The sequence below is a fragment of the Orcinus orca genome, chromosome 15 (genome assembly GCF_937001465.1).
Source record: "Orcinus orca chromosome 15, mOrcOrc1.1, whole genome shotgun sequence".
In the NCBI taxonomy this organism is placed as follows: Eukaryota; Metazoa; Chordata; class Mammalia; order Artiodactyla; family Delphinidae; genus Orcinus; species Orcinus orca.
The window spans coordinates 73,149,065-73,165,215 of NC_064573.1; the positions used below are offsets into that span (position 1 = coordinate 73,149,065).

General features: G+C 45.2%; 1 protein-coding gene across 1 annotated transcript; it reads left to right on the top strand.

Moving 5' to 3' along the window:
- Positions 1-5,181: 5,181 nt before the first annotated feature.
- On the top strand, positions 5,182-13,827 carry PLA2G1B (phospholipase A2 group IB). Its single transcript, XM_004281425.1, has 4 exons — positions 5,182-5,301; positions 8,061-8,220; positions 8,708-8,835; positions 13,617-13,827. The coding sequence occupies exons 1-4, from the start codon at positions 5,232-5,234 to the stop codon at positions 13,739-13,741; spliced, it is 483 nt and encodes a 160-aa protein (XP_004281473.1). The 5' UTR covers positions 5,182-5,231; the 3' UTR covers positions 13,742-13,827.
- The last annotated feature ends 2,324 nt before the right edge of the window (positions 13,828-16,151 follow it).

Genomic DNA, 16,151 nt, shown 5'->3' on the forward strand with positions numbered 1-16,151 from the left:
CACCAGGCAAGGCACAAAGTAACTGGTTGGTAAATGGTAGCTGCTATTAATCCCAGGCTGCCCCAGGTGCCTGGAAATGCATAATTGGGGCTCAGCAATGGCCGCCCCCTCCCGAGTGGGACTGACAGCTGCGGTTCACACATCGCGGTTCCCTTAGTGTCTACTGTGCACAAGTCACTCTTAGGCACTGAGAGGGTGACCAACTTGTCCTACTTTGCTGGGGACTTTTCTGGTTTGAAAACAGGAAGCGCTGTATCCCAAGAACCCTTCCGTCCCTGGAAGAAAAACAGAACGATTAGTCACCTGAAGGCAATGACTTCATTTGGGTTTGTAGCAGGGCGTCAAGTTCTGCTGAGATCTGAAAGAAGAGTAAGAATTAACTAGGCAAGGCTGGGGGCGGGAGGGGGTGGAGGAGCATACCAGGAGGAGAGACCAGCAGGGGCAAAAGCCTTGAAATGGGAGGAAGCATGAGAACGTCAATCAAGGAGCTGAGAGAAGGTCCATTGCGTCTAGAGAAGAGGGTATCCCACCCCACTACAGGCCAGGAGGTAGGTAGGGGCAGAGCAGACTGGGCCTCTAGGCTGCTTTTGTTTCTTATATAAGAGCAGCTGGGAAGGTGTGAAGGGTTTTAGCCAACAGGGTGGGAGAGTGATGACATGATGTAATCAGGTTTGCATTTGAAAAGGTCATTAGCCTATACAATAGGGAACAGATTTGAGATTGTGGAGGGGAGCACAGAGACACTAAGGAGACTGCTGCAACCATCGGGGCAAGAGATGCTGGGGCAAGGACCAGGGTGTTGGAAGTTGGAAGAAGGGTGTGGCTTGAGAGCTGGACTTGGGGTGGGACTGGATGGGGAAAGGGGTGAGGAGAGGGAGTATTGGGGAGAGTTCCTGGGTTTCTGAAGGCCTGGACTCTGAAGAAGGTCAGTTTCCTCGGTGGTTGTGCTCAGTTTGAGAAATATTCTCAGCTGAGCTCAGATGCAACTGGAGACAGAGATGGTGTGATAAGAGGAGGGATGAGAATAAGCCCCTTAGGATGACTCCAGCCAAATTGAACCCAGACCAGTGTTACCTAAAGCCTTCTGGGAACCTCCCAACAGCCACATACTGGGCTCAGTGCCGGACTAAGAGTCAGGAACATGTCGGTTCAAATCCTATCTCCACCACTTTCCAGCTGTGTGACTTTGAGTAAGTTACTTAAGCTCTCTGAAACTGTTTCATCATCTGTAAAAAGGGGAAGATGATGACAACAATAACTATGCCAGAAGATGGTTGTTTGGCTGAAAAACAACATGACACTCTTAGCACAGGGCCGAGCACATAGACGCACTCAGCAAATGGTAGCTGGTAGCTGCTTTGGGGAAGCAGGAGCCGCGTGTCCCAGGGGCTGAGCAGGTGTGACCTTGCTGGGGTGTGGGTACGTTGTCACCTGAAGGAGTCAAGAAGCTATACTTAGCTTCTTTCCACTGGAGAGTGTGTTTTTCCCAGGCTGGGAGAAGATGTACCGTACACACCTGTGCATGGGGCAGCAGTGGGTCACGGTACAGAGTATAGCGGCCTGGTGGGCTACTCAGTGACCTGCCAGGTCCATTCCTCTGCCACCTCTGTGTCTCCTGCAGAGGTTTGGATTGTAACATTTAGCACATCTCTTTCCAGGGGGAGAGGGTTCCAGTAGTGGCCTGACCCCTCTCCCACCAGGTGCTTTGCCTAAGCCCGGGCATAAGTCGCACATGGGAATTTGTCCAGCCTGCCCTTGTGGAAGGCCTCTAGCTGGCTGGGGGAGGGGGAGAGAAGGAGGGAAGCAGGCAGGACTAAACCTCCTTCTGCTCCAGGGGCCTTTGGCACTCCTACCTGCTACTACAATTCCCTGTCATGGGGTGATATTGAGGTATCATAAGCAGCAGATCCAACTCACATCTTGGTCCTGCTGTGTGATATTGGGGCAGTCACTTAACCTCTCTGAGCCTCCATCACCTCTGTAAACTGGAGTTTGTCATTGGACCTACCTCAGAGGTCTATGCCAGGTTCTTCGCATGCGCCCTAGACTAGTTAGCGGTCAGTAAATGGTAGTTAATACTATTAGCCTTAGAGGACTTTGTAGCACCAGCTATTCCTCCTTCCTCAGACCACCCCCAACAGGAGCAGTGCCTGTTCCTCTGTTTTGTTCTCACCCCAAAGAACCCCACATAAGGGGAACTTAGCATTTTGCTGGCCATGCCTCCCCTTTCCTTGGGCAGCCTTCACTCATTCTGGGGGCTGAAGAGGCAGAACCATTTGTCAGACTGATGTTGGGTCCCAAGCTAACCCTGTTCTTTCTCCAGAAGCTCTCACAGGCCTCCTCCCCACACCTCTGGGCCGGCACTGGGACAGGTGCTATACTATCCTGAGCAGCGTTGTCCAATAGAACCTTCTGTGATGACAGAGACATTCTATATTTGCACTGTCCAAAACAACAGCCCCTGGCTACATGTAGCTATTGAACACTGGAAATGTGGCTGGTGGGACCAAGAAACTGATTTTCAATATTATTTGATAGTAATGAATTTAAATAGCTACTTGTGGCTAATGGCTACCATATTGGACAGTTGTAGAATGTCTACAGGCAAGTATGAAGAGACGGGTAGCATGAACCCTGGGTCAAATAGGGTCTGAGTCAGGCCCAAGCAAATAAATCACTTCCCCTTTCTGGGCCTTAGTTTCCCCCATCTGCTTACTAAACGTTGTTTCAGTGTTACCACATTAGCTGAAGGACGTTTCCTGGGGCTCCTGGATTTGGGATGAAACAGGGAAGCCCTTCCAGATGGATTTCTTCTTTCTTGGCTCCAGTGCATGCTCAAGGGAAAAGTACAGAGAGCTGGAATCGTGGGGTGCGTGCGTAAGCAGAGGTCACAGGGTCAGAATTACCGGTTCTGCTCTGACTCACACACGACATAACCTAACATAACCTCACCCAAGGCGAAGGGAAGTGGCTCAGTGGGAAGAGGCAGGTGTGCGTTCAAGTCTTGGCATGGCCATTTCCAGCTCCACCCCAGGCTGAACCTCATCTAGCAGTTCTCATCTGGAAAGTGTCCTCATCTGGAAAGTGCCCAAGATGCATCCCAAGACAAGAGATGATCAAACCTAACACAGCCATTGGATGAAAATGACACTTTACCTCTGTGATCTTCCTTCCCCAAACCCATTAACCAATCCCCAGTCTTATCATGAGAAAAACATCAGACAAGTTCCAATATAGAGGCATCCTATGATACACCTGACCAGTAGCCCTCCAAACTCCCCAGGTCCTCAACAGCAGGCAGTCTGAGAAATTGCCATGGCCCAGAGGGGCCTAAAGAGACAACTTAATATAATGTGCTATCTTGGATTGGATCCTGGAACATAACAAGAACATGTGGTAAAAACTAAGGAAATTGGGCTTCCCTCGTGGCGCAGTGGTTAAGAATCTGCCTGCCAATGCAGGGGACAGGGGTTCAAGCCCTGGTCTGGGAAGATCCCACATTGCCATGGAGCAACTATGCCCGTGCGCCACAACTACTGAGCCTGCTCTCTAGAGCCTGCAAGCCCCAACAACTGAGCCTGCGTGCCACATCTATCGAAGCCCGCGCGCCTAGAGCCTGTGCTCCGCAACAAGAGAAGCCACCGCAATGAGGAGCCCGCGCACCGCAACTAGAGAAAGCCCGCACGCAGCAACGAAGACCCAACACAGCCAAAAGTAAAAATAAATAAAATAAATTCATATTAAAAAAAACTAAGGAAATCTGAATGAGCTATGGACCTCAGTTTATTATCATTATTTTTGATAATGATAATATATCAATATTGGTTCTGATAACATAATCATAACAAAGTACCATACTAATGTAAGATACTAATAACAGGTGAAACTATAGGTGAGGCTGTGGCAGGGTGGGGGCAGGTGGCAGGAGAGCATGAGGGAATTCTCTGCTCAAGAAAGATTAGTAAATGAATAGACAAATAAATGAAAATAAAACAATAGGGTCTCCGTAACTCAGAGGGTTGTTGCAGAGATCACATAAGAACCAAAGGGGAGAGCACCAAGTAAACCAATTATAAAATATTGTATATTATGTGAAATATCCAGAATAGGTAAATCTATAGAGACAGAAAGCAGATTAGTGGTTGCTGAGGGCTGGGGGAAGGTGACTGCTAATGAGGACAGGGTTTCCTTTGGGGAGAATGAAAATCTACTCGAGTTAGGTAGAGATGGTCGTTGCACAACTCTGTGAATGTACTACGTGCCACTGAATTGTTCACTTTAAAAATAAAATGGAGGACTTCCCTGGCAGTCCTGTGGTTATGACTCCCTCTGCGCTCCCACTGCAGAGGACGCGGGTTCGATTCCTGGTCGGAGAACTAAGATCCCACATGCCGCGCGGCCAAATAAATAAATAAAATTTTAAAATAAAATGGTTAAGAGTATAACAAATAACTATATAAATAAATAATAATAAAGTCTTACAATGTGAATTTCACCTAAAAATGTTATTTAGACCTTTGATATGACAATTCTAAAACCCTTTTTATTCTACAAGTCAGATCCAAGCCTTTAGAATTCCAAAGCCCAGGGTTTTCTTACAAGCCCACTGTGGGGAATGGGGAGAGGGGAGTGGTATTGATGTAGTGGGGAAAAAATTAAGTGTGTGCCTTAGAGTCAGACATACCTAAGTTTGAGCCCCTGCTTTGCCATTTGCTAGCTGTGTGACCTGAGGCAATTTGCTTCACCTTTCCGAACCTGTTTTCTCATCAGCAAAGTGCATAATTGATGGAAACCATTCAACGAGACCCACAGCCCAAATTCAAGCACGTGAGAGGACATGGAGGCAACTGTCACTTCCTTCCCATCCCCCTTCTCCCAGTTGTTCAATGGGGTTGACAGCTTTGCCACACACACACACACACACACACACACACACACACCCATATACACACACACACACAAATGATGAAGCTGGGCTGAGTGCAAAGGGGTGGGTGTGAGGGTCAAGATTCCAAGATGTGCACCTCCAGAAATAATCCCTTTCGTTCAAAAGCACTGATGACAAATATGTACACTACTTCCAATGCCCCCCAGCTGCCAGGGCTTGCTTGTTGTTCAGGATTATTTCTGGAACAGACAGACTCAAGGCCAACCCACAGTCAACAGGGAGCAAAGCAAACACTACAGTCTTATCTTGGGGCGGTGGGGCAGCTATAAGAAGGGAGGCCATAATGACATCAGTCTCTTGTGCACCAACTGACAACAGGATGAAACTCCTCGTGTTGGCTGCTCTGCTCACAGGTAGGCGAGTCCCCCCAGCTCCACCCCTTCCTGAGCTGAGATCTGTCTCCTCTGCAATGGGGGCCACAGGTCACAAGGCTGACCAGACCTGGAGTCTTTTTCAGGTGGGGCTCAGCATGGGGCTTAAGAGGTCCCATACTGGGGTCCCCTCAAATCCCCCCCGCAGCTGGCACCCTTTCAACCTTCAGGTCTGAACTCAGATGACCCATCTCAGAAAGGCTTACCCCTTCCATCCAAGCTAAAAGAGCCCCCTCTCCTTTTCCCCTACCATATGGCCTCAGTATTAGGTCTTCTCAGCACCTGTCTTTGCCTGCAGTGTGTCTGTTGTTGATTCATTTCTTTCTTTATCCCACACCCACACCTAAGCATGGGCTCCATGGGAGCAGGAATAGTGCTGTTTGCACTATTTATTGAATGAACTAATAGAATCAGAATTCCCTAGAATTCAAATCCCACCCCATTCAGCCATTGTTCATTCATTCACTCAACATCTATGGTATTACAGCCTCTAAGGCATCAGGCTCAGGGTTGAGACTGGGGACTCAGAGATGAACGAGCCACGCTCCCCGTCCGAGGAGCACGCACGCCCGCACACACACAGGAGCAGTAGCTTTGTGCAGGTCTAGCCTCTGCAAAGAGCAGAGCTGGCTGGATCAGAGAGAAAGAAAGTGGAGGGAAGTAGAAGGGGGTGTCTGGAGATGGGCCAAGGTAACCAGGCCACTCCCGTCTGAGCAGGCTCCAGGCTCTGCTCCTGGACACAGCCTCTGTGGGCTGCCACCGTGGAGGCTGCTCTTGGGGGAGAACGACAAGGTGCTGCCCTTCCTTCACCCTGGAGCTTAAGCACATGGCGCGGCTACAGTGTCCACAGCAGATCAAGCACAGGAAGGGCCTGGTATGGGGCAAAGAGATGACACTGATGGCCGATTGGACAGTATCCCCAAATCATTTAGCGCCATCTTCTCTTTAGGGCACCAAATTTCACAGGCAGGGCTCTACACAGGAGGTAAAGAGATCCTGCTTCCAAGTTGGCTGTTCCAAGCCTTGTGCTTGATTTGGGCAAACACTCAGTTAGAGGCTGACTTTGAAAACTTACTTAATAGATAATTATTGAGTATGTACTATGTGCCAGGCACTTTAAAAAATTCACATATTGGGACTTCTCTGGTGGTGCAGTGGTTAAGAATCTGCCTGCCAATGCAGGGGACATGGGTTTGAGCTCTGGTCCGGGAAGATCCCACATGCTGCGGAACAACTAAGCCAAATAAATAAGTAAATAAATAATTACTTTAAAAAAAATCACATATTGATGATTTCATTCATGTAACTCTTCATATATTTATTGAGTGGTTCCTTTGTGTCAGGCCCTGGGGAATAAAATCCATGAGGTCTGTCCTTGAGGAGTTTATGGTCCTATGAGAGGGAGGCATTAGATAGAGGGATACAGATTGTTCGAGGTACTATAAAGAACATGAAGAAAAGTGGTAGCAGAGGAGCCACTGAGCTTAGGTGGTCAAAGCGCCTCTTTGAAGAGGTAGCGTTTAAACCAAGATGTTCCAGCCTTTTGGAAAGTGAGCTGACCAGTGTGCCGGGCAGAGGGAAGAGGAGGTGCGTGGGTCCCAGGGCAGAAAAGAGGTTGTCCTGTTTCCTGTTGAGAACAGAGGCCACACAGGCCTCTCACTGTTCTTTACATTCCTGCCCCCCCAACCCTGTCATTCCCCCACCCAACCCTCCGTTTAGATTCCCCTGCCCTACACCAATTTTTCCACCTTCTAAAATAATATCTGATTTCCTTATTTATTACTTTTATTGCTTATTGTTTTTCTCCCCAACTAGGACATAAACTCAATGAGGTTATAGATTTTTTAATTTGCTCGATGATGTATCTCCAGCTCCCAGGACAGTGACTAGCTCATAGTAGGTGCTCAATAAATATTTGCTGGATAAATAACAGGGATAGTTTTAAACTATCATATGTTCACACCAAAACTAGTACACAAATGTTCATAGCAGCATTATTCATAATAGCCAAGGACCTCTCTGGCGGTCCAGTGGTTAAGACTCCGTGCTTGCAATGCTGGGGGCACGGGTTCGATCCCTGGTTGGGGAGCTAAGATCCCAAAAGCTGCGTGGTGTGGCCAAAAATAAATAAACATAATAGCCAAAAAGTAGAAACAACCCAAATGTCCATCAAGTGATGAATAGCTAAAAAAAAGTGGTCTATCTATACAGTGGAACATTATTCAGCCATAAAATGGAATGAAGTACTGATACATGTTATAACAAGGATGAACCTCAAATCGTTATGTGAAGTGAAAGAAGCCAGTCACAAAAGGCCATGTATTGTATGATTCCATTCATACAAAGCGTTCAGCATAGGGAAATCCATAGAAACTGAAAGCAGATTAGTGGTTGCCAGAAGGGAGGGGGGAAAGGGGAGCGATTGTTAATGGGTACTGGGTATTCTTTTGGGGGTGATGAAAATGTTCTGGAATTAGTAGGGATGGTTGCACAACTCTGTGAATATTAAAAACCACTGAATTGTATACTTTGGTTAAAATGGTGAGTTTTATGTTTTGTGAGCTGTTAAGAAAATTCCTATTCACTTTACCAGGTTCCTGTAGCCAGCTCTTTTCAGGGGAGGCAGCTGGCCGGGGTCACGGGGACGGCGCGGGGTCTGAGAGAGCAAGCAGGCGGTGGGGTCCCTGGGGCGCCGGCAGCCAACCAGGACGTATTCGAACTCTGACTGTGTCTTCCTGCAGTGGGCGCTGCCCAGAGCGGCATCAGCCCGCGGGCGTTATGGCAGTTCCGCGGCATGATCAAGTGCACGATCCCCGGCAGTGACCCCTTGCTGGATTTCAACGACTACGGCTGCTATTGTGGCCTGGGTGGATCAGGGACCCCTGTGGATGAACTGGACACGTGAGTTGATCTGCCGGGAGAGTATCCCTGGGATGGGGGGAGGGCACAAGCCAAAGATCTCACGAGGCACAGAAAGGAGATTTGCCTATTTGCTGAAGATAACACACGTTCACCTCATATAAACAAGCCTGAATCCAATGCTCTCCTCTGTCGGGGATGGAAAGCGGAAAGTCGGGAATGTAAAGTAGTGGGTGCTGCTTCCCTCTAGTGGCAGGACTTTGCAACACAAAACATCACTGCAAGGGTTCAATCTTCTGAAGTGGTGAAACCCTCACTGCATCTTCAGAATATAGGCTTGTACTGTATTCCTGAAACCATTTTAAAATCGCCTTTAGTAAACTTGAGAAAATGACTTAATTTTTCAAGGACCAGTACCTCTCAGAGCAGGTCAGCTAAAACATCCCCACCTGTTCCCGAGGGGGCACGTTCAGGTAGACCTGCTGCCCTACCCCTGCTCCTGCCTCAGCTCTGTCTCTCCCCTCTCCAGGTGCTGCCAGACACACGACAACTGCTACAGAGAAGCCAAGAAACTAGACAGCTGTACATTCCTCTTGGACAATCCCTACACTGAAAGTTACTCATACTCGTGTTCTAACACTGAGATCACCTGCAACAGTAGGTTTACCCCCTTCTTGGCTCAAAGGCCCTCAGTAGGCATGGGGAGAAATAATTGTAATGATAGTCACCACTGATTGATCATTTTCTTGGTGCCGGGCAGTGTCTCCTTTAATCCTCGAAACAACCCTATGGGATAGGTACTATATATTATCCCCATTTTGCAGATGAGGAAACTGAGGCTCAGAAGGCTGAGCTAATTGCCCAAAGGCACACAGCCCATAAATGGTGGTGTTTTGTTTTGTTTTTTACATAATTTTTTAAAATTTATTTATTTATCTTTGGCTGCATTGGGTCTTCGTTGCTGTGCGCAGGCTTTCTCTAGTTGCGGCAAGTGGGCGCTACTCTTCGTTGTGGTGCATGGGCTTCTCATTGCAGTGGCTTCTCTTGTTGCAGAGCACAGGCTCTAGGCACGCAGGCTTCAGTAGTTGTACCGCGCGGGCTCAGTAGTTGTGGCACATAGGCTCAGTAATTGTGGCTCCCGGGCTCTAGAGAGCAGGCTCAGTAGTTGTGGCGCACGGGCTTAGTTGCTCTGCGGCATGTGGGATCTTCCTGGACCAGGGCTCGAACCCGTGTCCCCTGCATTGGCAGGCGGATTCTTAACCACTGCGCCAGCAGGGGAGCCCCGGTGTTTGGTTTTTGCACATAGGTCTATATGACTCCAAAACCTCTGCTTTTAACTGCCATGCCATACTGCTTCATTGTTTCATAAAAAGAGCTAAGAATTAGCACGTATCAGGTTTTCATCACACGCCAGGTACTAGGCAAGGTGTGTATATGAGATAGGTTTTATTAAGCCCATTTTACAGTTTAGGAAGCTGAGGCTCAAAAATAGTCACTTGCCCCAAATCACACAACTTATGAGAGGTAGGGCCAGCATTTGAACTCAGTTGCTTCTGATTTTAAAGGCTCTGGTCTTAACCACTAAGTCATGCAGCGCTCATGGTGAAATGCATCACTTCATGAAGGCGGTTCTGAAAAGCAGACAATTCAGAGAGGTGTAGGGTATCGTCGTGTGAGACCAGTATTCTGAATTTTCATTGCCCTTCATTTTGCACTCACAGATACATCCCACTTTTTAAAAAACGTACCAACAACACTGGAATAACCATAATCCAACTCCCCAAGGGCCAAGAAAAAAATTACCTGGCATCTCATCATCCTAAGAAATAAATGGTTTCATGCCTCTGTGTTCCTTTTCACCCTTATCTTTGGAATAAGGCTTATGTCATTTTAACTTGGCTAGGCATGTGCCCATCACAAGTCCTTTGCTTCTTCTGCATGAAACACTCCCCACCAGATATCTGATTGAGTCACTCCCTCTTTCTAGATCTTTCTTCAGATGTTGTTTTCTCAGTGAGGTCTTCCCTCAACATGTTCTTTTATTTATTTTTTGTTTTTTGGCCGGGCGCCACGCCCGACCAGGGTTCGAACCCAGGCCCCCTGCAATGGAAGCTCGGGGTTCTAACCACTGGACAGCCAGAGAATTCCCTCAACATGTTCTTTTAAATTGCAAACACATTCCCTCCATCTCTCCAGCATTATCGTTTTTCTCTCTGCTTTATTTTCTCCACAGAATTTCTGAATGGCTGATACATTTATGTTATTTCTTCATTTGCTATCTCTCCGATAGAAAGTAGGATTCACAGGGACAGGGATGGTTGTCTGTTTTCTTCATTGCTGTATCCCCAGAATCTAGAGCAGAGTTTGGCATCCTGCTGGATGTAAATGTTTGATGAATGCACAGTCTAGATACAATCTTTCATTCTGCCTTTTCTCCCTTATCACCATGTTGTTGTTTATTTTTTTTGGCGGTATGCGGACCTCTCCCTGTTGTGGCCTCTCCCGTTGCGGAGCACAGGCTCCGGACTCGCAGGCCCAGCGGCCATGGCTCACGGGCCCAGCCGCTCCGCGGCATGTGGGATCTTCCCGGACCGGGGCACGAACCCGTGTCCCCTGCATCGGCAGGCGGACTCTCAACCACTGCGCCACCAGGGAAGCCCCCCTTATCACCATCTTATGACCATGTTTCCATACTGTTTCATAGTCTTCGTTGTTACTTCTTTCATCACTACATAAAATAGCTTTATTTGTTTACACAGTCCCCTGGTAACAGAGATTTTGGTTGTGCTCCACTTCAGAAAGCCAAATATATGGGAAATCATATTTTTGCACAGCAACTTGATCAGCAAGAGTTTCTTTCTATGGATTCTAGACTCCTTTACGAAGTTGATGAAAGCTATAGACACTCTCCCCAGGAGAAATACACACACACATTATTTTGCAAATATTTTTGCAAATAATTATTTTTAACTGCAACTGCCTTCTCCCCCCAAAAGCAGGTCAAGAAGCCTGCAGCAGATGTTTATTCACATGATTAACAATAACTTGCTACATACACACTATTATATATAAAATAGACAAGAAGGACCTACTGTACAGCACAGGGAACTATATTCAATATCTTGTAATAACTATAATGGAAAATAATCTGAAAAAGAATATATACATGTATAACTGAATCACTTTTGCTGTACACCTGAAGCTAATACAACATTGTAAATCAACTATACTTCAATAAAAAAATTAAAAGAAAAAAACAATAACTCACTAAATAATTATTTCATTATGCACACTTCATAATCTCGTTAAGCACTAATTTATGCTTTAATGGAGTGGGTGAGGAAAACATTCATGATTTTTAAGAGAAAGGAGCAGAGAGAAACAAAACCTTAATAAGATTATTGAAGGTAAGCAGATACACATAATTAAATTATGGATAATAAAGCTGAAATTTATTTTATTTTTTTGCATTTTTTTAACGTCTTTATTGGGGTATAATTGCTTTACAATGTTGTGTTAGTTTCTGCTGTATAACAAAGTGAATCAGCTATATGTATACATATATCCCCATATCCCCTCCCTCTTGCATCTCCCTCCTACCCTCCCTATCCCAACCCCTCTAGGTGGTCACAGAGCACTGAGTTGATCTCCCTGTGCTTTGCAGCTGCTTCCCACTAGCTCTCTGTTTTACATTTGGTAGTGTATATATGTCCATGCCACACTCTCACTTCGTCCCAGCTTACCCTTCCCCCTCCCCGTGTCCTCAAGTCCATTCTCTACATCTGCGTCTTTATTCCTGTCCTGCCCCTAGGTTCTTCAGGACCCTTTTTTTTTTCTTTTTTTTTTTAGATTCCATATATATGTGATAGCATATGGTATTTGTTTTTCTCTTTCTGAGTGACTTCACTCTGTATGGCAGACTCTAGGTCCATCCACCTCACTACAAATAACTCAATTTCGTTTCTTTTTATGGCTGAGTAATATTCCATTGTATGTATGTGCCACATCTTCTTTATCCATTCATCTGTCGATGGACACTTAGGTTTCTTCCATGTCCTGGCTATTGTAAATAGTGCTGCAATGAACATTGTGGTACATGTCTCTTTTTGAATTATGGTTTTCTCAGGGTATATCCCCAGTAATGGGATTTCTGGGTCACATGGTAGTTCTATTTTTAGTTTTTTAAGGAACCTCCATACTGTTCTCCATAGTGGCTGTATCAATTTACATTCCCACCAACAGTGCAAGAGTGTCCCCCTTTCTCCACACCCTCTCCAGCATTTATTCTTTGTAGATTTTTTGATGATGGGCATTCTGATTGGTGTGAGGTGATACCTCATTGTAGTTTTGATTTGCATTTCTCTAATGATTGGTGATGTTGAGCATCCTTTCGTGTGTTTGTTGGCAATCTGTATATCTTCTGTGGAGAAATGTCTATTTAGGTCTTCTGCCCGTTTTTGGATTGGGTTGTTTATTTTTTTGATATTGAGCTGCATGTGCTGCTTGTATATTTTGGAGATTAATCCTTTGTCAGTTGCTTCATTTGCAAATATTTTCTCCCATTCTGAGCGTTGTCTTTTTGTCTTGTTTATGGTTTCCTTTGCTGTGCAAAAGCTTTTAAGTTTCATTAGGTCCCATTTGTTTATTTTGGTTTTTATTTCCATGAAATGTATTTTAAATGTTATTTTTGTTGTTTCTTTTGGTTACAAAAGTAAACAAGGTCAAAGTAATGTAATTTCAAATTCTACAGTAATGTATGTCATGGAAAGAAGAAGGCACCTATAATCCTAATACCCAAGATAACCAGTTAGATGTATTGCCCTTCAAATTTTTTTGGCATATACTATGTATTCTTTCCCTTTAATAAAATATCATGGAAACATTTCCACATACAGACATAATTATTTTAAATGTCTATATAATGTTGTATTTTAAGGACATTCTGTAATTTTTTTTTGTAATTTTTAAAATATGCACTTTAGAGAAATTGGCTTATGAAACTTCACTAAGTTGAAATGTACAATACTTTGCTACCTTGAGTATATGTCATAGTATTTTCCATATGGTTTGCTATTGCTTGCCTATGTTATCAGAGTTCTGTGGTTATATGGGTTTTAAAAGCAGTGAGTACATTTAGAGGTGTGAAATAGACAGAACTTTCCAAAAAGCAGCTATCACACCTAGAATCACCAGATAAAACAGGCTGCCCAGTTAAATTTGATTTTCAGATAGACAAGAAATGATTTTTTTAGTCTGTGTCCCAAATATTACATTTATTGTTGATCTGAAATTCCAGTATTTTTATTTGCTTTATCTGTCAACCCTAAATTTGCACCAATGGAATGGCCACAAGATCATTTCAGTTAATTCTTCTTGCCCCTGGATTGTACAAAGCATGAACTGCCTTGGCTCAGTCCTCTGTTCTTGCCCTTTTCCAGGCAAAAACAATGCCTGTGAGGCCTTCATCTGCAACTGTGACCGCACTGCTGCCATCTGCTTCTCAAAGGTCCCGTACAACAAGAAGCACAAGAACCTGGACACCAAGAAGTACTGTAAGGGCTGAGTATCGTCCCAGGAAATTGTGATTCCCTACCTGCCCCATGGCTTTCACCTTACACCATGCCCTCCAATAAAGTACCTTGTTGAAAGTCCTCCCATTTGGAGATTCTTTTATTCTCTATCTAATGAACATGACTAAATCACTTCCTGGTCCTTTGTGAGCATCATTCCTTCTAGCCTTGGAAGTTGAATTAGAGGGATATTTCTAGGAAGTACCATAAGACTTTAATAATGATTAACAACCACTGATAATTTACTCTGTGCCAGAACTATGTGTCTCTAAATTTCCTGGACAGCCCTATAAGATTATTTATTTATTTATTTATTTTTGGCTGTGTTGGGTCTTCATTGCTGCGCACGGACGTTCTCTAGTTGCAGTGAGCAGGGGCTACTCAGCGTTGCGGTGCGCGGGCCTCTCATTGTGGTGGCTTCTCTTGTTGCGGAGCATGGGCTCTAGGCATGCGGGCTTCAGTAGTTGTGGCACGTGGGCTCAGTAATTGTGGCTCGCAGGCTCTAGGGTGCAGACTCAGTAGTTGTGGTACACGGGCTTAGTTGCTCCAAGGCATATGGGATCTTCCTGGACCAGGGCTCAAACCCGTGTCCCCTGTCTTGGCAGGTGGATTCTTAACCACTGCGCCACCAGGGAAGTCCAGCCCTGTAAGATTTAGACACTATTAGCAAATCCTATTTTTCTAAGCTGAACTTCAATAGGCCAGGTTACTTGCCCACCAAGATTCATCTAGTAAGTAGCAAAGAAGGGATCTGAACCCAGCAAGTCCAACAGAACACACGCTCTTAACCATGACCCTGCCCTGCCTGAAGTGGTGGGCTCCTCAGTTTGAGCCAAATATCACCCCCTTATTTCTCTGCCTCCATTTCCAACTGCGTTAAACATTTTTTCCTATAACTCCTTTCTAAACCCTTCAAAGCCTTCACCGCACTCTACAAGCTGATTTTTACACTGTAGTCATGAAATATAATTAACAATAACAGCTTCTACATCTTGAGCACCTACCACATATCACTGTGCTAAGGGCTTTCCGTGTCTCATCTCAGTAAGCATTCAAACCAGCTCTGTGAGATCGATGTTACTGCCCCCATTTTATGGATGAGGAACTAGAAACTCAGAGAAGTCACTTGCCTGAGATCACACAAATGGCAGAGTCAGGATTTGACCAGATCTGTCTGCTTGGCAATGCCTGAGTTCTTAACCACTAAGTCACTCGGCCAAGTTTCTCTACAAAGGTTTATGACTGCACTGGCACTGAAATTCACCAGAAAGAGTGGGGAGGGGCACAGAGGGAACTGAATTGGAAAAGCAAAGAGATGAGAAAGGATGATGTGGACTATGAGAAGCCATCACTGAGCAATTTTAAACCACTGGAGGCTGCTGGGTGTATGGTGGGCAGCAAAGGAGTGTGTGCAGATTTGTCTTTTGGCCCAGTTTCTCCTTCATTTCATTCATCCATTCAATGAATATTTATTGAATACTCTCTCTGGGCCAGACACAGTACAAAATGCTGAGGACACAATGTATTTGGGACTGGCCTGAAGACAATGATTTATTGTTAGTAGCTGCCTTCAGTTTAGTCTTCTCTGAAACTTTTTTCTTCTTGCTGTCAAACTGGCATATGCTACATAACATATGCTATGCTCTATGCTCCAGACTGTACCAAACATTTTGCACAATTACCTCATCATCCTCACAACAGCTCTATAGTATATACCTCCCCATTTTACAGATGAGCAAACTGGCTCAAAAAGGCAAGTGATTTGTCAAAGGCCACCCTCTCATAGATGGGACAGCTGATATTGGAACCCAAACCTGGATAATTTAGAGGAAAAGTGCCATCACACCACGAATTTGCTGAAGGCAGAATGAGGTGTCTTAATCACTTTTGTATCCCTATCTGCCTGGTACTGTCCTTGATACATGCGGCAGTCAATAAATAATTGCTGAATGAAGTGTTGGTCATTAGCTCTCAGGACCTTTTTGCAGGCAAGAACGGGACTATTGGCAAATGCAAATTCATCAAACCTAGGTAGAATGGCTTTCTATACATACTGTGCTACAGTATGATTGCAAGGGATACACAATTAAGTTAGACCTGGCCTCAGCCTTCAAAGAACTGTAAAGGTTATAAACGTCTTTCTTCTATGAAAGGCAACTGCAAGCCCCTGTTTAGATGGAAGAAAAATAAGTTTCTTTTTCTTTTTTTTGGTTGCGTTGGGTCTTAGTTGTGGCATGCAAGCTCTTAGCTGCGGCATGCATGTGGGATCTAGTACTGGGCCAGGGATCAAACCCGGGCCCCTTGCATTGGGAGCCCTCAGAGTCTTAACCACTGCGCCACCAGGGAAGTCCTGAAAAATAAGATTTTAGGGAACTGTTGCTTATTCCTATTTTTTTCGGTTGA